The sequence below is a fragment of the Sciurus vulgaris genome (assembly GCF_902686455.1).
Source record: "Sciurus vulgaris genome assembly, chromosome: 19".
Taxonomy (NCBI): Eukaryota; Metazoa; Chordata; class Mammalia; order Rodentia; family Sciuridae; genus Sciurus; species Sciurus vulgaris.
The window spans coordinates 28,883,293-28,910,754 of NC_136480.1; the positions used below are offsets into that span (position 1 = coordinate 28,883,293).

A 27,462-nucleotide genomic window follows, 5' to 3' on the forward strand; every position below is an offset into this window, starting at 1 on the left:
AAAAAAAAAAAAAAAAAAAAAAAAAAAAGAACCCATATCCTTTTCTTCTTCCTAAGGCAAATTGCACATAACGTTGGGATTAAAGTAAACACGTGTTGTCTAGGAATATATTCTGCTAGTAAGCCACTACAAAATTTTCTAGAACAAAGTGTGAGGTTTTATCTCATAGGAGAGAACTTAGCTAGTATGTGTGAAGCCCTAGTCTTGATTTCCAGTGTTGCAGAATTTATTTTTCTGTTATCAATTTGATATGTGGACCACATGAGTCTTCTTCAAGGAGGGAAGAAAACCTGCATTCCAAGAAGCCTATATTTCAAGGTTAGGTTAGATATTTAGCCTTTATACAATACCTTAAAAAGGAGTAAACCTGGATCAATTTTAAGTCTGATTCTGTTTCCCAGAATGATTCCACATATTTAACTAGAAAAAATTCAAAATATGTCCCTATTAGTATTAGATAAATGGACTTGGCTCACATAGGCCACATTATGACCTGATAGGGAAGATATTTAAAATCTGTAGCTGTATAAGGGGATTCAAATTTTCCTAAAATTCCACCAGTGTTCTCTGAACAGAGACTTCTAACAAATTCTAATATTCTGGTAAATTTTTTAGCCCCTCTCAGTTGGTGACAGAGGTGATCAGGTATTAAGAGAACAGAATGAAGTTTGCCAAATTACATGAATGAGAATCTGCATTATTTTAATGAGTAGAACAATTTTGGAGAGATCATTCTCTGCAGGGAGGTGTCCCTGCTTGGTATGTATGATTCATCCTCTTTCACACACTATATCCCTAATACACACATAATGAGATGGTCTTCACTTTATAGAAAAATTGAGCCTAGAGCTCAGGCTCATGGGTTTCTCAGGGTCACACATGAATTAGATGGAAGATAATATAGGTACACTCAGGACATTTGACTTCAGAGTTTGTAATTCTTATCATTTTCTCTATTAATGTACTAACAAAATTAATGTGATCATAAATGAACCAGGATGAAGTTAACACAAACACAATGTAAATATGGATTGGCTAAGCCATTGAAACTGCTGATTTGGGGGGTTTTCTTTTCAAATGCAACCCCCATTCTTTTTTAAAAAAATTATTATTTATTTTTAAATTTTTTACAGACTACATTTTGATTCATTGTACACAATTGGGGTACGTAATTTTGTTTCCATGGTGTAGATTCATACCAATTGTGTAATCATAAATGTACATAGGGTAATGATGTCTGTCTCATTCTACCATTTTTCATACTCCCCTCCATATTTCCTTCTACATAATCCAAAGTTCCTCCATTCTTCTCTCACTCCCCAGGTACACTTTTACATTGCTGGTGGAGTTGTAAATTGGTGCAGTCACCTTGGAAAGCAGTGTGGATAAACCTCAGAAAACTTGGAATGGACCCAACCACTTATCCCACTTCTCAGTTTATATCCAAAGGACTTAAAATCAGCATATTACAATAAAGCAGCTACATCAATGTTTATAGTAGCTCACTTCACAATAGCTAGATTGTGGAATCATAGTTTTCATTTACCAAAACTTATACTGTGTATACTATATTACTTGCATATTATCAAGAAAACAGAAAGAAAATAAGAAATCACCCTATGAGTAAGACATCACCATGAGAAACTCAAGATTGTAACATGGAAATATTTTCTATAATATAGAATAATTTTTAATGCACAGGAAAATGTTTTGTAGTTTGAGACACAGATAGTAAGCTGTGATTGTGAAATGATGAGAAAAGAGAGAAGGATGGATGACTTCTAGAGTATGCAAGTGAATCATGAGTATGGAGGGGGAAATGAGGCATTCAAGTAGGTCCTCAATCTTTCCTATGGCAACAGTGTTGGCTGAGATGGATAAAATTTAATATTTGTGATAATGAATTTTGCTTGCTTTTCTCCTAAGACATGTATCCATGACTCCTTATCCCAAAAGATGAGGAAAAAATAAGAAGTTGAATTGTATTATACACATAAGAAACACCTTTTACTCTGAACTTGGAATTGGGATCTTGGCCAACACCATCCTTTCTCTTTTCCATCTCATAAAGCTCCTCTTTGACAACAGAATCAAGAACACTGACTTGATCATTGGTCTCCTGTCCCTAATTCACCTACTGATGCTGCTCATTATGGGGTTCATAGCTACAGACATTTTTACATCTCAGCAGGGTATTTGGGATGACATCACATGTAAATCAGTTTTCTACTTGTACAGGTTGATGAGGGGACTCTCCATTTCAACCACCTGCCTGCTGAGCGTCCTCCAGGCCATCACTCTCAGTCCAAGAAACTCCTGTTTGGCAAAGTTCAAACCTAAATCTCCACATCACACCCTGAGATCCCTTCTTTTCCTGTGGGTTTTCTACATGTCATTTAGTGCTCACTTCTCCATCTCCACAGCTGACAAGTCCAATGTGACTTCACGTGGACTTATATTTCTTAGTGATTCCTGCACTGTCTTACCCATGGGCTACTTTCTCAGCCATTTATTTTCCACACTGGGTATATTTCGAGATGTCTTTCTTCTGGGACTCATGGCAATTTCAAGTGGGTATATGGTGACTATCTTGTGCAGGCATAAGAGGCAGTACCAGCACCTTCACAGTACCAGTCTGCCTCCAAAAGCCTCCCCAGAACAGAGGGCCACCAGGACCATCCTGCTGCTGATGAGTTTCTTCATGCTCATGTACTGTTTGGACTGCATTTTCTTCTCTTTCAGAACTATGCAGAACAATGGCCCTGTTTGTCATTCTATGTCAATGATGGTGGCCAATGGCTATGCCACAATCAGTCCTTTCATTCTCATTTGTAGTGCAAAGCAAGGTAGTATCTTTTTGAAAAGCTTTTGGGGAAGGACAGTAAAAGTGTTATTATTGTGTGATGGATAAATTCTCTTAAGGAGTTACATTCAGCTTTGTAACTTTTAATCATGGTGTTATGTATATGCTATTTTGTATATTGTATAATTGCTCTTGTATGAATAGATAATATGGGGTTTTAAAAATGATTACTTTGAAACATGTGGATGAGAAATACAATGCTGGTAACTATCCATCTGCCTCCAAGATAACCTAAGGATATTTATGATTTTTGTGTGAAAGGGACCCCTGAGAAGTCAATCTGTTTCATTGTCAAATTAGTCTATGTATTTATAGATATGTGAGAGATTGGAGCAGCTAATATTAAATCAATATCCTCCATAACCTTCATAAAACCTAACAGATTGTAAACATGTATTATCATAAATTGACATCTCATCTGTCAATTGCACTTTAGGATAAAATAAAAGATGGAAGAACAAGGAAGCAGATGCAGATACATGCTCAGCTCTTCTTGATCAGGTTCTTGATTGCTGCTTTGATTGTCTGAGGATGTTGGACTCTCATTATTCCCTCTTCCAAATTAGACTCTGCCAGTGCTTCTCCAGGTAGTTTCCAGAAGCCTTGGTCTCAGACTAGGGTAGCACTATTGATCTCTCTTGTTTTGGGGCTTCTGCATACTGGACTGCACAGCTGCTCATTCCTACAGTTCTCCAGCTGAAGATGACCATTACGGACTATCCAGCTTCTGGTCTTCTAAGCCAATATAATAAACTCCCTTTTATAATCATACTTCCTGTTGATTATGCTCCTCTAGAGAACCCTGACTAGTACACTCCTAAAATTCTTTATATTAGAAAAAGGAACAAATAAAAAATAATGCCAACTTCTTTCCTTTATAACATGGAATACTAGGTTTATTTGAGACCGTTTATATTTTGTTTAGATATTCTTGAAAGTATAGATGACACGCTATATATGTGTGCATACAACTTATTCTAATTATAATCCCATTCTTTTTGATGGACATGATGTGGAGTTTGACTGCTTGTGTGTTCATATATGAACACAGAAAAGTTATGTATGATTCATTCTACTGGGTCTCCTATTCCTAGCCCCCTTCCTTCCCCTTTTTAATCTGATGAACTTCTATTCTTCCCTCCCCCAACCCCATATCATTTGTTAGCACCCACATTTCAGAGAATATTTGACTTTTGGTTTCCTGGGATTGACTCATTTCACTTAGCATGATATTTTCTAGTTCGATCCATTTACTGCTGAATAACATAATTTCATTCTTGTTTAAGGCTGAGTAACATTACATTATGTAAATATACACCACATTTTTAATCCATTCATCTGTCAAATGGCACCTAGGTTGATTCCATAGTTTAGCTAATGTGAGTTGAGATGATATAAACTTTGATGTGGCTGAATCACTGTAGTATGCCGATATTAATCCTTTGGATATATACTGAAGAGTGGGATAACTGGATCACCTGGTGTTTCCATTTTGTTTTCTGAGGAATCTCCATATTTCTTTCAGAGTAGCTGAAGAAATATGAAGCTCCACTAACAATGTATGTGTGAATCTTTTACTTCACATCCTTGCCAACATTTATTGTTATAAGTGTTCTTGATAATGGACATTCTGATTGGAGTAAAATGAAATCTCAGTTTACATTTGGTTTGCATTTTTCTAATTGCTAGAGATGTTGAATATCTTTTCACTTATTTGTTGATCATTTATATTTTTTCTTATGTGAAGTGCCTGTACACTTCCTCTGCCTATTTATTGATTGGGTTATTTATTCCTTTAGTATTAAGATTTGAGATTGTTGTATATCCTTGAAATTAAGGATTTATCTCAGATGTGGGTTTCAAAAATTTTCTCCAGTATCTGAAGGGTCTCTCTTCATGTTATTGTATCCTTTCTTGTGAAGAAATTTTATTTTGACACCATCCCATCTAATGATTCTTGATTTTATTTCTTGCACTATAGGATTCTTCTACAGGAATCAGATCTTAAGCTGATATGATGGAGAGTTGGGCCTCCATTTTCTTCCAGCAGGCTTGGAAAAATGATTTAAATTTTAAAATAGATAACAGTGTTCAGAATCAATGAATATATCAAGAGAAAATTTAGGAACATGTGACAAAACAAAATTCCTTATAAACAACCACCTACTGATATCATAGTTCCTACTATGCTCTGATAATTTTCTATTTACAATGATGATGTGAATAAATAATATGAAGTCAAGTAGTAGGAACAGGCAGTTTGTGGAAATATTATCTCCTTGTAGAATTATACCTTGTAGATGTTGTAATAATCAGAATACACACAGCAATGTGTCAATTAACTACTCTGTCTAAATATTTGTCATGAAAGAATACTACATATCATGAGTAGAACAAAATGAGAAAGGGAGGTAAAAAGAAGGAAACGCAAAAATCCAGCTGAGATAACAGAATGAAAAATACAAAGACCACCTTGACAAAATATGCTGCCCAGGTCAGAAGTGGACCTGAAACAATGTGCATCATTTCTAATGATGTCATGTCATTAGAAAAGCAATTTTAAACCACGATAAGATCCCACTAAATGATCACTGGATTGTTGCCTTTCTGATGATTTGTTGGTCATGGTGAATAAACATTTAATGTTATTAAGGCACACAAAAGAGAACAGCATCAAATGCTGATAAGTATGCAGAGGAAAGCAATCCTCATTGATTTATGGGATGCCAAATGACACAGGCTTTTGTGAAAACAGCATTGTAATTTCTTACCCTCAAGAGTGAGTCACCTACATGATTGAGATATCAAACCTAAATGTTTTGCCCAAATTGTGTTTGTGTTTATAGCATCTTAATGATCACTGTAAATTGGAAAAATATAAGTTGAAAGGAATAAAACTGTGCTTCAGCAAAGAAATTGATAAGCAAATACTGTGCTACCATTCCAGGGTTAGTCTACTGATGAGCTCAACAAAAGAAATAAAACAGAAATGCAATTTACTATATGAAAGAAGCCAAGATGTCAAGGCCAGTCGTTACATTTTATTTTTTGGCATCCTGAGAGGGAAACAATATGGAGAAGAAAATACATAAGTGATAGAACAATTTTGGTAAGTAGGAAGAAAAGGAAGTCATATCACATGCCCTACAGAAACACTGATTTAACAATTTTTGAACCAAACACCTGTATGAGAATACAGAATGCACTTGAGAAATTTCACTACTCCAGAAGAACAAACACCAAGATTAATATTACTGAATGGGGCCAAAAGAGCAATTTTACTTTATTCAGTTTAGCACCATCCCACAATGCAAGATAGCACATCTCTGAAAGACATCAAGTCAGAACCTACTTTCTCCTGTGTGGAGAACAAGACAGTGGAGTGTGAGGGGTGGTTTCTGTCTTAACTCTCACTGATCACAGAGGATTCCTGGATGAACTGGACAACAGAGGGCAGTTAAGAACAAAGGATGTGGTCCAGTCAAGATGGTGAAATAAAGAATGTGATACTAACTTCATAGAATGAGGTTGGAAGTTTCTCTTTCACTTCATGGAATAATTTGAGGAGGATTGGTGTTAGTTATTTTTGAAGGTTTGGTAGAACTTGACTGAGAATCTGCCTTCTCCTGGGTTTTTGTTTGTTGGTGGTCTTTTCATGGCATCTACTACTTCATTGCTTGAAACTGATATGTCTAAATTTTCTATGTCCTCTTGATTCAATTTGGGCAGGTCCAATGTCTCTAGAAATCTGTCAGTGTCTTCAAGATTTTCTATTTTATGACAGTGAAAATTGTCATAGTAGTTTCTGATTATCATCTGTATTTCAGTAGTGTCACTTGTGATACTTCCTATTTCATCATAAATTTTTGTAATTTTCCTATTCCTCTTCATTAACTTGGATAAGGGCTCATCAATTTTGCACTTTTTTTCAAAGAACCAACTTTTGCTTCATGGATTTTTTTTTAAATTTTTTTTGTTTTGTTTCAACTTCATTGATTTGAGCTCTGATTTTAATGATTTCCTGTCTTTTAATGATTTGGGAGTTGATTTGTTTTATTTCCAGGTCTTTGAGATGTTATGTTAGGTTATTCATTTGGTGACTTCCTATTCTTTTACCTGATGAAATCAGTGCTATATATTTTCTTTTTAGAACAACCTTCACAGGGTCTCAGCAATTTTCATGTGTTGTGTCACTATTCTCCTTTACCTCTAAGGACTTTATAATTCCATTTCTGATTTCATCTGCTATCTAAGTAGCATATTAGTCTCCAAGTATTTGAGTAGTTTCTAATTTTATTTTAATTCTGATTTCTAATTTTATTCTATTATCATCTGAAAGAATGCAAAGTATTATCTCTATTTTTTTTTTTTTCGTATTTTCTAAGAATTGCTTTTTGGCCAAAGATCTGTCTATTTTGGAAAAGAATCCATGTGTTCCTGAGAAGAAAGTATATTCAGTCACTGATGAATGAATTATTCTATATGTATCTATTAAAGCAAAATTATTAATGGCATTTTCTACTTCTATAGTTTAGTTTTTGTTTGCAGAATCTGTTATGTGGAGAGAGTTGTGTCAAACTCACCTACTGGTCTATTTTTCTTTTGGTCTATTTGATCCTTGAATTTGAGAAGGTTTTTTTTTTTTTTTTATGTACATAGATGTTCCATTGTTTGGGGCATGAAAATTTGTGATTGCTACATCCTATTGATATATAAATGCCTTAAGAGTATGAAATATCCTCCTTTGTCCCTTCTGATTAACTTTAGCTGGAAGTACACCTTATCTAATATGAGGATAGAAATCACTGCTAGTTTAAAAGATCTATGTGAATAATACATTATTTCTCAACCTTTTACCTTTACTCTGTTGATGTTTTTGTATATTATTTGAGTCTCTTGGAGACTGCATATTGTTGGGTCATGTGTTTTAATCCAATATGCCAGTATATGACTTCTGGTTGATGAGGTTATCCTTTTTACATTCAATGTTGGAACTGAGAAATGATTTTTATTCCCTGTCAATTTGATTTATTTCTGGTTTTTAATTTGAATTAGTTTGTCCTTTAATGACTGTTTTTTCTAGTGTGGTTTCCCCCTTGACCTGTTTTCATTCTTTTTTTTTTTTTTCATTTCTTCTTCCACAAATATTTTTTGAGAGTATTTTTTCATGCAGGCTTTCTACTTGTCAATTCTTTTAACTTCTCTTTGACATGGATGGTTTCTATTTCATCCTCAATTCTGAAAGCTAATTTTTCTGGGTATTATATTTTTGTCTGGCATCCATTTAATTTCACAGCTTGGAAGATATCATTCCAAAGTCTACTATCTTTGAAGATCTGGGTTGAGAAATCAGCTGAGATCCTGATTTCTTTACCCCTAAATGTTACCTGTATTTTGTCTCTGGCAGCCTTTGTAAGTCCATCCTTATTCTGAATGTTATTTTCATAATAATGTGCACTTGTGTGGGTCTGTTCTACTTTTGTATATTTGGGGTCCTGTAAGCATGCTGTTTGATTTTTCATTTCATTATTAACGTTTGTGAAATATTCTGATATTATTTCATTGAAAAGACTGTGCATTCCTTTAGTTTGTATCTTCAAGCCTTCATGTGTCTCAATTAAGCTTTTATTTGTTTTTTTCATGATAGCCCATATTTCTTGGAAGTTCTTTTCATGGCTTCATAATCTCTTTTCTCCATGATCAATTTTTTAAATTTATTTTTACTGTGAATAAATGGGATACATGTTGTTTCTGTTTGTACATGAAGTCAAGGCATTCCATTAGTGTAATCATACATTTACATAGGGTAATGGTGTTTGATTCATTCTGTTATTTTTTCCATTCCCCCCACCACTCCCACCACTCTTTTCCCTATATACAGTCCCTCCTTCCTCCGTTCTTGCCCCCCTCCCACCCCCCATTATTTGTCATCATCCACTTATCAGCGAGATCATTTGTTGGAGATAAGAAGATTCTCAACTTCCTTCTTAGTTGTGTTAGGTGGGTTCCCTTGAAGTGTAATGCCCTCGGCACCCTTAAGGTGTTTTTATCTGGAGAGAGACAGGAAATCCCATAGGCAGAATTCCTGAAGGAGGGGTTTAGGTTTAGGTACTCTCCAGGTTCTTCCTTCCATGGCAATTCATCTGGAGATTTTAAATCAGTGTACCTCCCAGGACAAACTGTTGCCCTCTCATGCTGGAAGACTGCACCACAGGGATCTCCCCTGGTTTTTGCATGTGTGATGAAGATCCAATCCTTAATCCCCTTCATCAGCTGAAGACCTCATATTTCCTGGTCTCTTGAGTTCAGTTTGTAAACTCCATCTTTCCTGCCCTGCCCTTTTGAATCTCCAGACAAATGCAATTCTCCCAGTCCATTCTACAGTCAGATTGGGGGAAGAGGGTAGGAGTTGAGCGGCTTCCCACAAACAGTATTCTCTGTGTAAACTTTCCACATTTGATTTTTTCCTGGTTAGTTAGGCATACACTATTTTCTGAAGTGTGGATTTGCCAAGATTGTTCTTCAGGCCAAACTTGGGTCTGACAGGAATTGCCTCCCACATTTGCTAGTCTTCTGCAACCAACTGCAAAATGGTTCCTTCCTTGGTCCTCCACAGGGAGTGACATAACATTGTTCTCACACACGATATAGTGCAGTATGCCTTTCCATTTAGTCATGCATTGTCTTTAATCTCAGATCTCCCAGATACAGGCACACCTCAGGCCTCCTGACAATGCAAGTTCCTTTAATTCCCTTATCCCTCCACTTCACACCCAGAGGGCCCACTCTAGTGTTTCCTTCAGTGGAAGCAGCAAGTGTGGCACTAGATATTTTTTCCTTATTTTATTATATCCAAATTCCTGAGTCCCTGATCTGCTTTGAATATCCAGTATTAATTTTAAGTAAAGTATTCACCACACCCCATTTTTTTCCACACACATTTCTGAGAAGATACTTAGCTCCTTTCTTGGTTTCATGACAGAGAGCAGTGAGGAAAACATCCTTATCCATTAGACCTTCTTGAAACCTCCTAAAACACTGATTTTCCCTGAGATAGAGCATTTTTGGTGAAATCAACAAGACTCTTAGCCATTTCTTCTGTGACAATCTTTCCTTCAACCAGAAAGAGAGCTTGATGTATTCCACTGATTTATTGTGGACATTATAGTCATTATATGACCATAAATGGAAAACTTAAAAAGTGAAGTAAAATAAAGAGGAATTCAACTATTCCAATATTTTCCTCATCCTGCTTTATGGTTTGAATGTGAGGTGTTCCCAAAAACTCATGTGTGACACAACATAAGTTTTAGAGAAAAAAAAAAATGAGTGGATTGTGGGAACCTTAATCCAACTAATTAATCCAGTGAATTAATCCCCTGATAAGGATTTACTGTGTGGTAAGTGAAGGCCGGTTAACTGTGGCTGCAGGAGGTAGGATTTTAGGAACATGGATTTGAGGTATATGTTTTTTATCTGATGATAGGAGTCTCCCTCTCACTGCTTTCTGATCATGTAAACCTTCTCTCTCTATAACACTGTTCTGCCATGATGTGCTATCTCATCCCAATCCCCAAGGAACAAAACCAGCTTTCTATGGACTAAGATCTCTGAACATCTGAGCCCTCAAATAAATTTTTTCTTCTCTATTATTGTCCTCATTGGGTCCTTTAGTTACAGGAAAAAAAAAGCCGAATGAAACACCACTATAAGTTGTCTTTGAAGAAAAGTCTTTTACAAAGAATGTTATATCATCCCCTACCCTGTTAGCAGAAGCAAAATATGTCCACAATTTTCATTTTGGATGCAAATTCATTTTGAGTATGTAGTCTCCTGTATTTGAAGTTAAAGAAAGTCAACTGGGAATCCAGAGCAGAGTATCCAATCTATTTACCTCATGGGCAAAATAGTGAAGGAATCATAAGAAATATAAGCCCATGTGAACTCATACTGGGCTTGTCAACTGCAGAGATTGAGAAGTGAACACTGAGTGACATATGCAAAACCCACAGGTAAAAAAGCAATCTCGTGCTGTCCTGTGGGAATTTAGGTTTGAACTTTGCCAAACAGGAGATTCTGGGGCTGAGGGTAAGTGCCTGGAGGATGTTCAGCAGGCAGGTGGTAGAAATTGAGGAGCCCATCATCAACCTGTACAAGTAGACAACTGATTTACCTGTTATGTCACCGCAAAGCCCCTGCTAAGACATAAACGTGTCCGTACCTATGAATCCCATGATGAACAGCATCAGTAGGTGGATTAGAGCCAAGAGTCAGTGATCAAGTCAGTGTTCTTGAGCCTAATGGCAAAGAGGACCTTGATGATGTGGAACAGAAAAAGAATGGTGTTCGCCAACATCCCAATTCCAACACCAGAATAAAAGGTGTTTCTTAATATGGTGCAGCTTGTTATTTTTCTCATATTTTGGGGTAATGAGTCATGGAATACATGTCTTAGGAGAAAAGTAAAAAATAGTCATTAAGATTAATATTAAATCTCATTCATCTCAGTCAAAACTGTGGCTGTGAGAAAAAATTGTGAACCTGTCCCAGTGCCCCATTTCTCCTCTAATACTCATGTTTCTCTGGTGCCTTGTGGAAGTCATTCCTCTCTCTCTTTTTACATTGTTGCCTGATCATAGCTGATTATCTTTGTCTCCAAGTACAAAACATTTTCCTATGCATTAAAGATTACCACGTTATAGAAAATATTTCCATGTTATGACCTTGAGATTTTCAGGGTGTTGTCTTACTCCAAGGGTCATTTCTTATTTTCTTTCTGTCATCATCTTTATTTTGTGCCTGGAGTATAGTAAAACCTGTGCAACTTTTGGTAAGTTAAAAGTATTGGGGTTGCATAAAAAAAAAAAAGAAAAGAAAACCCTCCAAAGCAAGTAGTCTCAAGGACTTAGACAATCCATATTTACATCATTTTTATGTTATATTTATTCTGGTTTATTTATGAATACATGTAATTTTTAAGTATATTAACAGAAAAAATGCTAAGAATTACAACACCTGAAATCAGGTGGTTTGAATGTATCCACTTGATCTTCCATTTTATTTTATTTCGTTGAGAAGTCCATGAGCCTAGTTCCAGGCTCATCACATATATAAGATGAACACAGTGTCATCATGTATGTACTGGAGGCAGAGTTCATGGAAGTGGAATGAGCACGCAGGCCTCACATTAAAAATTTCCTACTTAATATGATCTCTGTAGGTATGTTTTACTCTTTAAAATTATGCAGACCTTCATTCATGTAAGTTGGTAGACTTCATTCTGTTTTCTTAATATCTGATCATCTCTGTCAATAAATGAGAGGGCTAAAAAGAATACCAGAGTATTAGCTTTTGTTGAAAATCTCTGTTCAGAGAGCATGAGTGTAACTTTAGGAAGATTTGAATTGTATGCATAGTTACATATTTCAAATGTTTTTATTATCAGGTCAGAATTTGGTCATTATCAGTCATGTCTAGTTACAAATATTATCAGGAACACATTTTAACTTTTGTCTAGTTAAATATATGGAATCATTGCAATATACAGAATCATACTTAAAATTTATCCAGGTTCACTCCACAACAGATAAGTACCCAACCTAACACTGAAATGAAAATCTCCTTGGAGTCTAGGTTTTCCTCTTCCTTCAAGAAAATAATGGCATTTCTCCAGACTCAAGAGGTCCACATATAAAATTGATGTTAGAATTTTTTTTTTTGCAACGCTGGGGATCAAGAACTCCACACAAGCTAAGTTCTCTTCTGCTGAGCTTAATCCCCAGCCCTCTACCACTGAACTTAAACCTCATAAAATTTTATAGTGACTTACTGTCAGAATTCTTTCCTGGACAACACATGTATTTACTTTAATCACAGCTTCTCAAATGTGTAATAATTAAAATTTAGTTTGTGTTTTCACATACTGAACCATAATGTTATCTCAAAAGCAAATGCTTAAAATAAAGTAGTTCAGAGTAAATAGATATAAAAGATAAGATATGAAAATCCCAGCAACTCAGGAGGCTGAGAAAGAAGGATTGAAAATTGAAGAGCAGCCACATCACTGCAGCAGAGACCCTAAGTAATGTAGTCAGAACCTGTCTGAAATAATAAATGAGAAAGATCTGGGGATGTAGATCAATGGTAACACCACCCCTCTGTTCAATCTCGGTACAAAAAAAATTGCTAAGGAAATCTGACATGTTAAAGATTTGTGGAGACAAAATGTCATGGAGAGAACCCAGGACTGGAGTAGGTCTGACAAGAGAAAGTCTGAAGCTTTCCACTGAATGAAACCAGTGTCTGGATGTGGAGAAGAGGATCCAGGCAAATAGAAGGTGAGACGAGAGTCTGGGGGTTGGGGGGCAACAGATGGGATTCCACTTGCTTAAGAGGCAGTAGAAGAGCCCCATCTGAGTCACAGCACCAATGAAAGCACCCAGAAAATCCACTCCAGATCTGGGAATTCATGCAAGAAGTTTTATTAAGTGAACTGGCAGAGTCTCTGCCTATAGGGTGAGAGAGAGAGAGAGAGAGAGAGAGAGAGAGAGAGAGAGAGAGAGAGAGAGAGAGAGAGAGAGAGAGAGAGAGAGAGAGACATAGAGACATACTTTAGTCCTGGGTTCTTTCTATGACATTTTTGTCTCTACAAATGCCCTGGCATGACACACCCAGGATGTTTCTGCCTATTGCCATTGCCAACCTCCTCACCCACCACAGAATTCAACGCTGCACAGACTTCCCTCTACTGCTGGAATGAGACTCTTTACCCCTAACCAGCAGGAAGAAGCTACAGAATAAAGATCATTGTCCCCAAAAGAGAGGAATATTAGCATCAGATCTGCTATTTTGCTGCCACCATTATTCTGCCTCCCCCACACCACTTTACAACCAGATTGTTAGCCCACAAACTTCCTAGGCAGTCACTGGTCTGTTGTTATTAGCTCACAAAATTCCACTACTTAAGAATAGTTCTACTGACATTCATTCTTTCTCTCTCTCACTCTCTCTCTCTCTCTCTCTCTCATCCTGCAGGGAGACACTGCCTGTCCACTTAATAAAATATGTTGCATAACAAAAAAATATTTGTGATCACAGGGTACCATTTAAGAACTCAGAGTTTAAATAGATGTTTGGTTAAAACATTGAAATACAGCTTTGTTTTTTTATTGTAGCCTTTGATTGACATATTTGGACTGAGACTGGGAGTACAATAGTATAAATCAATACATGTTTACATTTTTTGATGATCACATTAGGGTGCTTAACATTTTTATTTCTTCAAATTTCATCATTTTGAAGTATGTGAATTCTCAGAATACTTACCCTCTATTTTTTGGTTCTAATTAATTGATGTAGACTAGTGACCACTTTGAAGCTTAGGATATGAGAACTGCTTACGTCAGTGCTGCAGCTGTGTGCAGATGACCCACACATCTTCTACTGCTCTTTCCACTGCCCCTTTTCAACCTAAACTGCACTTCCATGCTGTCAACAATTTTAGCTTCCATACATGGGTGAGAACCTGCAGTAATTGTGTAAAAATAAAATTCTATGCATCATTAGAAATAAAAAGTTTGTTTTCCCACATGTGATGATCAGGCAAAATGAAAATTTCATCCTTTCACTTATTTGGCATATCTGGGTTTGTTCCCATTACAAACCCAGGAAAGGCACTAGAAGGATTTTACATGAAGGAACATTTGTTTCATGTTTTATGTATCACCCATGATCACAGGCACACAGCCCTATTATTCTGTGATATCTTTAAACATAAAAATGACATACATCTGTTTTCATATACCTGTTTCATTTGAGGTAAAATATATACTGATGAAGGTTTAAAATTAATTTATATATATGCATGTCTATTATCCTTTATGTACTTTATACAATAAACATTAAATGGAAACTTCTGAAGTTCTCTTCTCTTATGCCATTTTTGTAAAATGGAGACTTTACTTTCATTGTGTTTAGTTCATTTTAAAACTGGAACCAGTCAAACATTGTAAATGAGCATTGTAAACTTTTCAACAACATGTTTTAATAATCTTTAAGACAAAGCATTACATGAAATTATTTTCAGTGTTACTTCAAAGAATGCAGGCATGCAAATCTAAATAATTTAGAAAAGTAAGAATGAGAAGAAGCTATGAATTTGAAACAATATTTAGAAATTAAGGTCTCTCTTTATTGCTGCTTTAAAATGACTGGAACATCTTATTTTTCTGAAGTTGAAATTCCACAAGAGAAGCAAGAACAATGAATATCATCGCTCCAGAATGTAGAGGACAGTGAGTGAACACTACTAACTACAATAGAAAAAATAACAACAACTATGTAGAACCAGGAGAAATCACATATTTCTGGAATTTCCAGCTGTATTTAATTATGTTTTCTTTTCTCCTACTCTTCTTCCTCTTCCTCTTCTTCTTCTTTCTTATTTTCTTCTTCTGCATCATGAATTAAACTCAGGGGTACATAACCACTATGACACAGTCCCATTCTCCTCTGCCATTTTATTAATTTAGAGGGTCTTTGTAAGTTGCTTAGGGCCTTGCTAATGCAGTAAGGCCAACTTTGAATCATGATCCTCCTGTCTCAGCCTTCTGGGCCACTGATTTGGCCTGTGTCCAAATTTTAGATCACATAGTAATGTATACATAAATTGTACACATCAAATACACACGCCTTATTCACTTAAATATTATACAATATGTAAATATTTTAAAGAATATATAGCCATGTCTGTGTTACTATCTTATTTATATTAGAAAGCATTCTGGTGAGTGGGATACCTTCATAAAAAAATCGCTAAAAGTAATTGCCTGGCATATCCACTGATAGCCTTGGTCTTTCCACTCACATCTGCCTATAACAGAAGAATCTAGAGGCTCAGGGACAAGATAAAACTCCCAGTCTTCAGGAGGCTGATCAAGGGATCTCCTCAACTATGGGTCTTTGTGCTGCAAGAGTAACACGCTGTTCCAAGTAAAAACAATCAGATTTAATACACTACAGCAGAAAACCATCCTCAAAAATACTAGACCTCCCATAGAGACAGACATAAATCACAGGGAAGGTAATATGGACTGGACATTGTGACACATGACTCTAATTTCAACAGTTTGGTTGACTGCAGCAGGAGGATTACATATTCATGGATAGTCTCATCAACTTAGTGAAGACCTAGTCACTCAGTAAAACCCTACTTCCAAATAAAAGAGGACTGTGACTGTACCTCAGTGGTTAAGCAGCCCTTGATCCAATCTCCGGTACCAAAATAATAACAGTAATAATGATAACAATTGCAGAACATCATACTTTGATTTGTTTTTGCCATACAGTTCAACTCACCACTTCTCATGGTCTTCTGTAGGGTATAGAATTATTGAAAAATGAGATCTGGGAAATGGAACTGGTCATGCTTTATGTGGTTTTGGGACTGACTCTTAACTGGGCAGCAGCTGGTGGCACAGTTCTAGCTGAAAATCTATGAAGAGAACTAGGGAGAAAATTATGAAGAGAACTATGAAGAAACAGCTTGCATATCTTGCAGGCCCCTTGTGAAAAGTATGAGCTACGGGAATATGGAGAAGAAAAACCTGGAGAATATCTGGCCAAATGGATGGCCACCATTTTTGGAAAGTAAGACTGGCAAGTATCCTTAGGATTCACAACTTCAGCTAGGCACTAACAACCTTTCAAAGTTTGTCTTCAGAAATATTAGAAGAAACTTTGTTGTTCTAACAATGAAGAATCAGGAAACTCCAAAGGAACTTTGTCACAGACACTAAGCTGTCATTACTGGGAAACCAAAACATACCTGCAGGAGAATCTGTTTCCTTGATGAACTCAATAATGACAAGTCAAGTCCAACTTGCTTTAGGAAGAAGAAAAGGAGAGAGGTTCACGTTTTCTGTGATGTCCTGATAAAATAAAATGTGAATATACAGACCAAGACCGGATGAGATTCAACTTTTCTAAATATTTTTTTTTTCTAAAAAATGCCTTTAAGCACATTCATTATTAAGGAAATGGGAAGGAGAATTTTAAAATTGTGATGGGCTGATGGATTTGCCTCCATGGAAATGTTATAAGCCAGGCTATATGGGCGACCAAAGTTTATTTTGAGTCTCCTTGTTATAAAGGAAATAGTTCTCCCACGGGAAAACCCTGCCTCTGTTCCCATCAACATTTGCTTAGCATGACATGTTTGACAACACAAAATGGTAATTTTTGTATAATGAAAAATTGTTGTTTTTGATTCCTATTTTCCTAAATAATGTACCATATCAACAGTGATATCAACAATAATTTTCTAGATGTTAGTAACCATTCTTTAATTTGTACCTCAGTAAGGTCATTTTGACCCACTTCCCCCTCTCTGCTAATGATTTTAGATCTCATGATGTTGGTCTATAATTTTAAATCATAGCAACAGACATTTGTGAGTGATGTACTGACTTATGGTATAAAACTCCTACAACCCTGTGGTTGGGGCTGATCTCCCAGTAGCCATTTTTTGGGTGATGTGTGACAGTCAGTCAGTCAATTAATAAAGACTGAAATTTGGGCTTTTCGGTGGTGATCAATCTGTTTTTAAGTTGCACCCCACAACAAAATGAAGAATGAAAAGAGACAAGATTAATGGACAAAAATATTCTTTCAATCCAGGTTTAGGAAATAATGTACTCTGTTGTTCTGAAAAATGGAAAAGAAAACCACCATCAGCTTCCCTTGTTTTTTTAATATTTTATGGGAAGAGGACATCACAACCACTGTCCTCTCACTTGGAATTTGATAATGGACAGAGCACATGCTATATACTGAAACCATCAATTTTTAATTTGTGTTATTAAATGTACCACAAGAAAGATTTTTTGAGAAACTACAATAGATGCTTGTGGTGATGTGAGGTTGCTCACATTGCCCTCTGGTGTACATAAAATTATTTTTTTAATTCCTCACAGTATGGAAGCCACAGAACAAAGAAGCAAAGCTGAATATCTTAATTAAAAAGTGAACAGGGAAATTTATTACCTCTCATTATTTTTATAGAAGTAAGTTAGATATAAACCAGGAGATAGCATAGACAGCATATGTACCCTGGGTACAGTTACAACTTGCTGATTAAAACTAAATAGATTTCTGAAATAATTGGCATTTCCTCTGGAGAACAGTGACAACTTTCCATGTCTCAATCATGTAGATCATGAGTGGTTCTTGATGGTAAATAGAAAAGAGATTCTGAAGCAGATTAATCTTTACTACTGTGTCAAGTGAACTGTCACTAAAAAAAAAAAAAAAAAAAAAAAAAAAAAAAAAAAAAACACTGTATGAACTACATGTAGATGGTGGAACATAGTCTAGTATAATTTATGAAGACAAAATATGGAATGATATTTTCCAGAAAGTGAGGAAGAGGTCCAGTAGGGAATTTCTGCATAATGGATACAGATAAAGTATATGAAGGAGAAAAAGTGCTAGAGATGGTGGAGAATATAGGTGCAGAAAAGTTGAATTTGCTCAATGCCACTGACCCGTATTCCTAAAAATGGGTAAATGGTAGATTTTATCTTTAATCTTTTAATGAAATATTTCAATGACCTTATAGCAAATGGTGGAAAAAACTTTCTCTGAAATTACAATGGAAAGTAAGAGGGTTTAAAACTTGCCAAAATATAATTTTCCAATGATTTGAAAATATCTCAGCAAAACTGTGCCAAACAAGCTGTGCTCAGTGGCATGTGACTATAATTTCAGGGGCTCTGGAGGCTGATGTAGGAGTATTGTGAGTTCTAAGCCAGTATCATCAACTTACTGAGAAGCTCTCTCTAAATTAAATATTCAAAAAGGGCAAGAGATGTGGCTCAGTAGTTAGGGGGTTGTACATTCAATCCCTAGTACCAAAAAGCAAAAAACAAAACAAAACAAAGCAAAACTGTGGGTAACAGTAATTTGATGGTGATTCCCTGAAGCTCCCTGTCTCATTTACAATTTTTCTTAAGAAGGAAGAGAAGTTCCTGGTATGAATTCTATTTAGTGCCACATAGCCCATTTATTACAATTTGGCTGGCTTTTTTTAGTTGTGGTTTCTGTATATTCTACATATTAACCCTTTTCCATATCCATTGTTTGTATATATTTCCTCCCATTCAGTAAGTTCCCTATTCATTCTACTCATTATATCTTTTCAATTAAAGTTGTTATATTTTTATCTAGTTCTATTTATCTATTGTATTTTTGTTCCTTTTCCTTACAGAAGGTAATAGGGTAACCTCACATTACTGCAAGCATCTATTGTAGGTTCCCATAAAATCTTTCCTGTTCTACACTTAACAAACCAAAATTTAATGGTGTAAGTCCAAGGCATGTGCTCTCCCCACTATCAAATTTCAAGGGAGAAGTCAGTGATCCCAATGTAACCTTCACATGAAATATTAAAAAGAGACGGGAACTGCTGGTGAATACATTTCTCTTGCTGCAAAAGAACTTGGGATAGAGTGAGAGCCCTTCTGCACAGAAGCAGCGTGGCCAGCTCCGGCCCGCCCGCAGGTTGCTTCAGTGACCAGCACAGGGCGCCAGGGACTCCCCCAAGCAGCCCAGCCCCCTCTGGTGGGAAGCGCCTATCTAGGCTAGCTTCCCGGGGCAGACCGCAGAGTGAGAGCCTCTCGATGCAGAGCAAGCCACAAGTCCCCAAGCCAGTGGAGATATTCGACATGCAAGGGGCTTCTGGGACCAGGGCTGGGCAGCCAGAGACCTCTCCAGGCAGCATTGTCCCCCTCCAGCTGCAGGCTTTTTCCAAGATGGCGGACTAGAGGGTGACTGCATCTCCAGTCACCCCAGAATACAGGATTCAAGAAGGGGAGGCGTTGAGAAACTTGGACTAAGATAGAACCACGGGGTGAGTCTCCCCCACCCAGCGAAGCTCAGCTGGGTGGCAGGCCCAGATTCGAGTGGCTTAGTAGAGTGGGACAGGGCAGATAGCGTCTCCCCCAGGCAGCTCGGTGCAGTCTGGTGGTGGGCTCCGCCCACAGGGACAGATCCTCCAGCCTCTCGGAACAGGCCCCCCAGTGAGAGCCCTTCTGCACGGAAGCAGCACGGCCAGCTCCGGCCCGCCCCAGCCAGCTACAGCCCGCCCACAGGTTGCTTCAGTGACCAGCACAGGTTGCCAGGGACTTCCCCAAGCAGCTCAGCCCCCCTCTAGCAGGAAGCGCCTCTCTAGGCTAGCTTCTCGGGGCAAATCACTCAGTGAGAGCCTGTCTACACAGAGCCAGCCACAAGTCCCCAAGCCAGTGGAGACCTCCAAACTATAACCAGCCTCTGGAACCAGGGCTGTGCAACAAGAGACATCTCCAGGTCTCTCTCCCTGGAACCGGTAGCGGGCTAGGGGCAGCATTCTTCGGAAGCACTGCATTATCAAATTAATCCAAGACTTCTGGCTACTGAAGGCTGGTAGGTGATACACTGGAAATCTACAGGGTCACTATAAGCCAATAGAGGAAATCTACAATATCACAGAGTCCCATTGACATCTGACCAATATGAGAAAACAAGGGAAGAAAATGTCCGAAACAAACCTAGATACTATATTAATAAAACCCAATGACAGCACAGCAGAAGAAATGTCCGAAAGGGAGTTCAGAATGTACATAATTAAAACAATCAGGGAAGCAAATGAGGAGATGAAAGAACAAATGCAGGAATTAAATGAACGCACTAATCAACAGTTAAAAGAGCAAATAACAGAAGCAAAAGAGCATTTCAATAAAGAGTTAGAGATACTGAAGAAAAACCAAACGGAAATCCTTGAAATGAAGGAAACAATAAACCAAGTTAAAAACGCCATAGAAAGCATAAACAATAGGATAGATCACCTGGAAGACAGAACTTCAGATATTGAAGACAAAATATTTAATCTTGAAAACAAGGTTGAACAAACAGAGAAGATGGTAAGAAATCATGAACAGAATCTACAAGAATTATGGGATATCATGAAGAGGCCAAATTTAAGAATAATTGGGATTGAGGAAGGCTTAGAGAAACAAACCAAAGGAATGAACAATCTATTCCATGAAATAATACCAGAAAATTTCCCAAATCTCAAGAATGAAATGGAAAACCAAGTACAAGAGGCTTATAGGACTCCAAATATACAAAATTACAACAGACCTACACCAAGGCACATTATTATGAAAACACCTAACATTCCAAATAAAGACAGAATTTTAAAGGCCGTGAGAGAAAAGAATCAGATTACATTCAGGGGAAAAAAATAAGAATATCAGCAGATTTTTCAGTACAGACCCTAAAAGCTAGAAGGGCCTGGAACAACATTTACCAAGCCCTGAAAGAAAATGGATGCCAACCAAGAATTTTATACCCAGCAAAACTTACTTTCAGATTTGACGATGAGATAAAATCCTTCCACGATAAAGAAAAGCTAAAAGAATTTACTAAAAGAAAGCCGGCATTACAGAACATTCTCAGCAAAATATTCCATGAGGAAGAGATGAAAAACAACGATGTAAATCAGCAATGGGAGGAACTAGCCTAAAGGAATAGCCAAATAAAGGAGAAACCAAATCATGTCAAAAAACAAAAATGAGTCCAATGAATAGGAATACAAATCATATCACAATAATAACTGTGAATGATAATGGCCTGAACTCATCAATCAAAGGACATAGACTGGCAGATTGAATTAAAAAGAAAAATTCAACAATATGCTGCCTGCAAGAGACTCATCTCATAGAAAGAGATACCCATAGACTGAAGGTGAAAGGATGGGAAAAAACATACCATGCACACGAACACAGCAAAAAAGCTGGAGTATCCATCCTCATTTCAGATAATGTGGACTTTAAGCCAAAACTAGTCAGAAGGGATAAAGAAGGACATTACATACTGCTTAAGGGAAGCATAAATCAGCAAGACATAACAATCATAAATATCTATGCCCCGAACATTGGCTCATCCATGTACGTCAAACAAATCCTTCTCAATTCCAGAAATCAAATAGACCACAACACAATAATACTAGGCGATTTTAACACACCTCTCTCACTGCTGGATAGATCGTCCAAACAAAAACTGAATAAAGAAACCATAGATCTCAATAACACAATCAACAATTTAGACTTAACCAACTTATATAGAATACACCATCCAACAAGGAATGAATACACTTTCTTTTCAGCAGCGCATGGATCCTTCTCTAAAATAGACCATGTTTCATGCCACAAAGTTACTGTTAGCAAATACAAGAAGATAGAGATACTACCTTGTACTCTATCAGATCATAATGGACTGAAATTAGAAATAAATGACAGAATAAAGAACAGAAATTTCTCCAATACTTGGAGATTAAATAATACACTATTATACGATGAATGAATAACAGAAGACATCAGGAGGGAAATTAAAAAATTCTTAGAAGTAAATGAGAACAAAGACACATCATATCAAAATCTCTGGGACACTATGAAAGCAGTACTGAGAGGAAGATTTATTTCATGGGGCGCATTCAACAAAAGAAGTAGAAATCAACAAATAAACGACTTAACACTACAGCTCAAAGCCCTAGAAAAAGAATAGCAGACCAACACCAAAAGTAGTAGAAGACAGGAAATAGTTAAAATCAGAGCTGAAATCAACGAAATTGAAACAAAGGAAACAATCGGAAAAATTAACAAAATAAATAGTTGGTTCTTTGAAAAAATAAACAAAATTGATAAACCCTTAGCCATGCTAACAAAGAGAAAAAGGAAGAAAACTCAAATTACTAAAATTCGGAATGAACAAGAAAATATCACAACAGACACGAGTGAAATACAAAACATAATTAGAAGCTATTTTGAAAATCTATACTCCAACAAAACAGAAAATCTCGAAGACATCAACAAGTTTCTAGAGACATATGAATTGCCGAAACTGAATGAGGAAGATATACACAACTTAAATAAATCAATTTCAAGCAATGAAATAGAAGAGGTCATCAAAAGCCTACCAACAAAGAAAAGTGCGGGACCAGATGGGTTCTCAGCCGAGTTCTACAAAACCTTTAAAGAAGAGCTCATTCCAATACTTCTCAAAGTATTCCATAAAATAGAAGAGGAGGGAACCCTCCCAAGCTCATTCTATGAAGCCAATATCACCCTGATACCTAAACCAGACAGAGATACATCGAGGAAAGTAAACTTCAGACCAATATACTTAATGAACATCGACGCAAAAATTCTCAACAAAATTTTTGCAAATCGCATACAAAAATATATTAAAAAGATAGTGCATCACGATCAAGTGGGTTTTATCCCAGGGATGCAAGGTTGGTTCAACATCCAGAAATCAATAAATGTCATTCACCATATCAACAGACTAAAAGTTAAGAATCACATGATTATTGCAATAGATGCAGAAAAAGCATTCGATAAAATACAGCATCCCTTCATGCTCAAAACACTAGAAAAAATTGGGGTAGTGGGATCATTCCTTAACATTGTGAAGGCCATCTATGCTAAGCCCATGGCCAATATCATTCTAAATGGTGAAAAACTGAAAGCATTCCCCCTAAAAACTGGAACAAGGCAGGGATGCCCTCTTTCACCACTTCTATTCAACATTGTTCTTGAGACTCTAGCCAGAGCAATTAGACAAACCAAAGAAATTAAAGGGATACGAATTGGAAAAGAGGAACTCAAACTATCCCTGTTTGCTGATGACATGATTATATATTTAGAGGAACCTGGAAATTCCACCAGAAAACTCTTAGAACTCATAAGTGAATTCAGTAAAGTAGCAGGTTACAAGATCAATGTTCATAAATCCAATGCATTTTTATACATAAGTGATGACTCTTCAGAAAGAGAAATTAGGAAAACTACCCCATTCACAATAGCATCAAAAAAAATAAAATACTTGGGAATCCATCTGACAAAAGAGGTGAAAGACCTCTACAATGAGAACTACAGAACACTAAAGAAAGAAATTCAAGAAAACCTTAGAAAATGGAAAGATCTCCCTTGTTCATGGATAGGAAGAATTAATATTGTCAAAATGGCCATACTACCAAAAGTGCTATATAGATTCAATGCAATTCCAATTAAAATCCCAATGATGTACCTTACAGAAATAGAGCAAGCAATTATGAAATTCATCTGGAAGAATAAGAAACCCAGAATAGCTAAAGCAATCCTCAGTAGAAAGAGCGAAGCAGGTGGTATCGCAATACCAGATCTTCAACTCTATTACAAAGCAATAGTAAGAAAAACGGCATGGTATTGGTACCAAAATAGAAAGGTAGATCAATGGTACAGAATAGAGGACATGGACACAAACCCAAATAAATACAATTTTCTCATACTAGACAAAGGGGCTAAAAATATGCAATGGAGAAAAGATAGCCTCTTCAACAAATGGTGCTGGAAAAACTGGAAAACCATATGCAACAGAATGAAATTAAACCCTTATCTCTCACCCTGCACAAAACTCAACTCACAATGGATCAAGGAACTCAGAATCAGACCAGAGACCCTGCATCTTATAGAAGAAAAAGTAGGTCCAAACCTTCAACTTGTTGGCTTAGGAGCAGACTTCCTTAACAGGACTCCCATAGCCCAAGAAATAAAAGCAAGAATCAACAACTGGGATAGATTCAAACTAAACAGCTTTCTCTCAGCAAAGGAAACAATCAGTAATGTGAAAAGAGAGCCTACAGAGTGGGAGAATATCTTTGCCAATCATACTTCAGATAGAGTGCTTATATCCCGAATCTATAAAGAATCAAAAAACTCTACACCAAGAATACAAATAATCCAATCAACAAATGGGCTAAGGAAATGAACAGACACTTCACAGAAGAAGATGTACAAGCAATCAACAGATATATGAAAAAATGTTCAACATCTCTAGTAATAAGAGAAATGCAAATCAAAACTACCCTAAGATTTCATCTCACCCCAATTAGAATGGCGATTATCAAGAACATAAGCAACAATAGGTGTTGGCGAGGATGTGGGGAAAAAGGTACACTCATACATTGCTGGTTGGGTTGCAAACTAGAGCAAGCACTCTGGAAAGCAGTATGGAGATTCCTAAGAAAGCTTGGAATGGACCCACCATTTGACCCAGCTATCCCACTCCTTGGCCTATACCCAAAGGACTTAAAATCAGCATACTACAGAAATACAGCCACATCAATGTTCATAGCTGCTCAATTCACTCTAGCCAGATTGTGGAACCAACCCAGATGCCCTTCAGTTGATGAATGGATAAAGAAACTGTGGCATATATATACAATGGAATATTACTCCGCCATGAGGAATGACAAAATTATGGCATTCGCAGGCAAATGGATGAAATTGGAGGGTATCATGCTAAGTGAGATAAGCCAATCTCAAAAAACTAAAGGAGGAATGATCTCGCTGATAAGCGGATGAGGACATACGGGGGTGGGGGGTAGGAGGGGTTAGTGTTAGGGTTAGGGTTAGGTTTAGGGTTAGGGATAAGGAGGGTGGTAAGAATGAGGAAGAAAGGAATGTATAGAGGGAAAAGAGGGGTGGGAGGGGAGGGGGGAAGGGGAAAAAATAACAAAATGAATCCAACAACATTGCCCTATGTAAATTTATGATTTTTAATTAAAACAAAAAATTAAAAAAAATCAATTTGATGGGGATTATTCTGGGTTGAGTTTTGACCTTCCTTCCCAAATTCATAAGCTGAAGTCTCAACCCCAGAACCTCAGACTGTAACTATATTAGGAGATCATGACTTTAAAGAAATGGTTAAATTAATATGAAGCTATTAATGAGGAACCCTAATCAATTATGACTGGTGTACTTTTAAAAAGAGGAAATTTGGATTCAAAAAGAGACTCGCGGGCTGGACACACATACAGTAGCAAGAAGAAGGCCACCTGCAAACAACGGTGAAACCAAACCTGCCAACACATCAGTTTTGACTATCTACCTTCCAGGACTGTGAGAACTGGGCTACCAGTTTCCAGAAAATAAATTTATTATATTAAAAAAAAAGGAAAAAAATTCCTTTAACAGGTGTCCTATTTATGAAGACATTTATAGCCGCCATAAAAATATAGGAAAATTATTATTCCTCCTCCTTTTCTCACTTTTTCTGCTAAAGAGGTAGAGTGGTAAATTAGATCTGAATTGTGTGTCCTGTTGTATTTACCTAGCTTAGATCTTCACATGGAAAATAAACCAAAGTTGGTAAAATTTTTCCCAAAAAAAAAAAAAAGAACAAAGACGATTTACATTACCTGACTTCAATATTTATTATAAAACTATAGAAACTGATCGATGTGGAATTGTTGTACTGGGAAACTGAAGTACAAATGAAGAAGAATAGAGCCTATAAATTGACTCACACATACACTAGCAATAGATGTTTATCTAAGATGATTAAATGGAGAGAGAAAAGTTGTTTCAAGAATGGTACTGGAAAAATAAAATTTCCAAATGCAAAACAATGAACTGTATAACATACACCATGTATAAAAGATGTGCAAAACAGACTAATTATAAATTTATAAAACATAGATTGTAATTGTAAACATAGACCTAATTGTAAATTTATAAAACATCTAGTCTAAAACAGGAGAAAAGCTTCAGGTTAGGCAAAGATTTCTTAAATACCACACCAAAAACATGATCCATAAAGTATATAAATTAGACTTTATCAAAACTAAAATCTTATTTTAGAAAGACCATAAGTTAATAAAAAGACAGCATGAAAAAATGCAAAGCATATATCTGTCTCTAAAATATATGCAGTATTCTCAAAATTCAACAATAAGGAAACCAAAAATTTGGGAAGGATTTGAACACTTTATCTAAGAGATACATGGAAAAAAATCCAAAGATATAATCAAAATAATTCATCATTAGGGAAATTCAAATCCAAACACAATGAGGTATCACTCCATGCATATAGAATGGCTAAACTCTAAAAGGCTGATTATCTAGTTTGGTGGGTATATAAAGGAACTCCTTCGATGCTGTTAGGAATGTAAAATGGTATAACCACTTTGGAAAAGTTGGGCAATTTCTTAATTAGTTAAGCATGCCTCCATCCTGACTTTGCTTAAATGATCCCAACCAGTCTACATAGATATGCATTTGTGAAAGTGATACATAAAAAGTGGGACGTGAGACAATGATCCCCCAAACTTTGGGACTCCCAGTGGAGCCTAGCTTACTTAGAATCCTAGAGATCATCATATGTAGTCACAAGCAGCATCTCCAGCGTGTCCCAGGAAGGTGACCCAGGACAGGCAGAGACTGATATGGAGTTGAGATGATCACAGATGGTGAGCACAAAAAGCAGCATTCACACCTATGGGTCGACCACAATGGGCTCAATGTTCAGTTGCCTGGATATCAACTTCTGTCACTGCCAACTGCAATGTATGCCCCTGCTCACTGTGAACAAGGGACGCCTGTTCATTTTTGTAACATGCTCATAAAAACAACAAACTTGGATTGCATTTAATTTTATGCACATTATCAGAAGATATTTCAATTTCTTGAGTATGCAAAAAAGAAATAAGAAACCATAGATTCTTTGAACTTTGTAAATTT

The 27,462-nt window shown here is 36.6% G+C and overlaps 2 protein-coding genes across 2 annotated transcripts in view; both read left to right on the forward strand.

The window, feature by feature from the left end:
* LOC306650219 (vomeronasal type-1 receptor A8-like) overlaps positions 1 to 27,462 on the forward strand; it is a gene marked incomplete at both ends in the record, with an annotated part of 160,433 nt that overhangs the window by 25,147 nt on the left and 107,824 nt on the right. The window lies entirely within an intron of this gene.
* Positions 1,789 to 11,023, forward strand: LOC306650439 (vomeronasal type-1 receptor 90-like; the record flags this gene model as incomplete). The annotated part of the gene is made up of 3 exons (XM_079122467.1): positions 1,789 to 1,832; positions 1,999 to 2,846; positions 10,914 to 11,023. 3 exons carry the CDS (start codon positions 1,789 to 1,791, stop codon positions 11,021 to 11,023), a joined length of 1,002 nt encoding a protein of 333 aa, XP_078978593.1.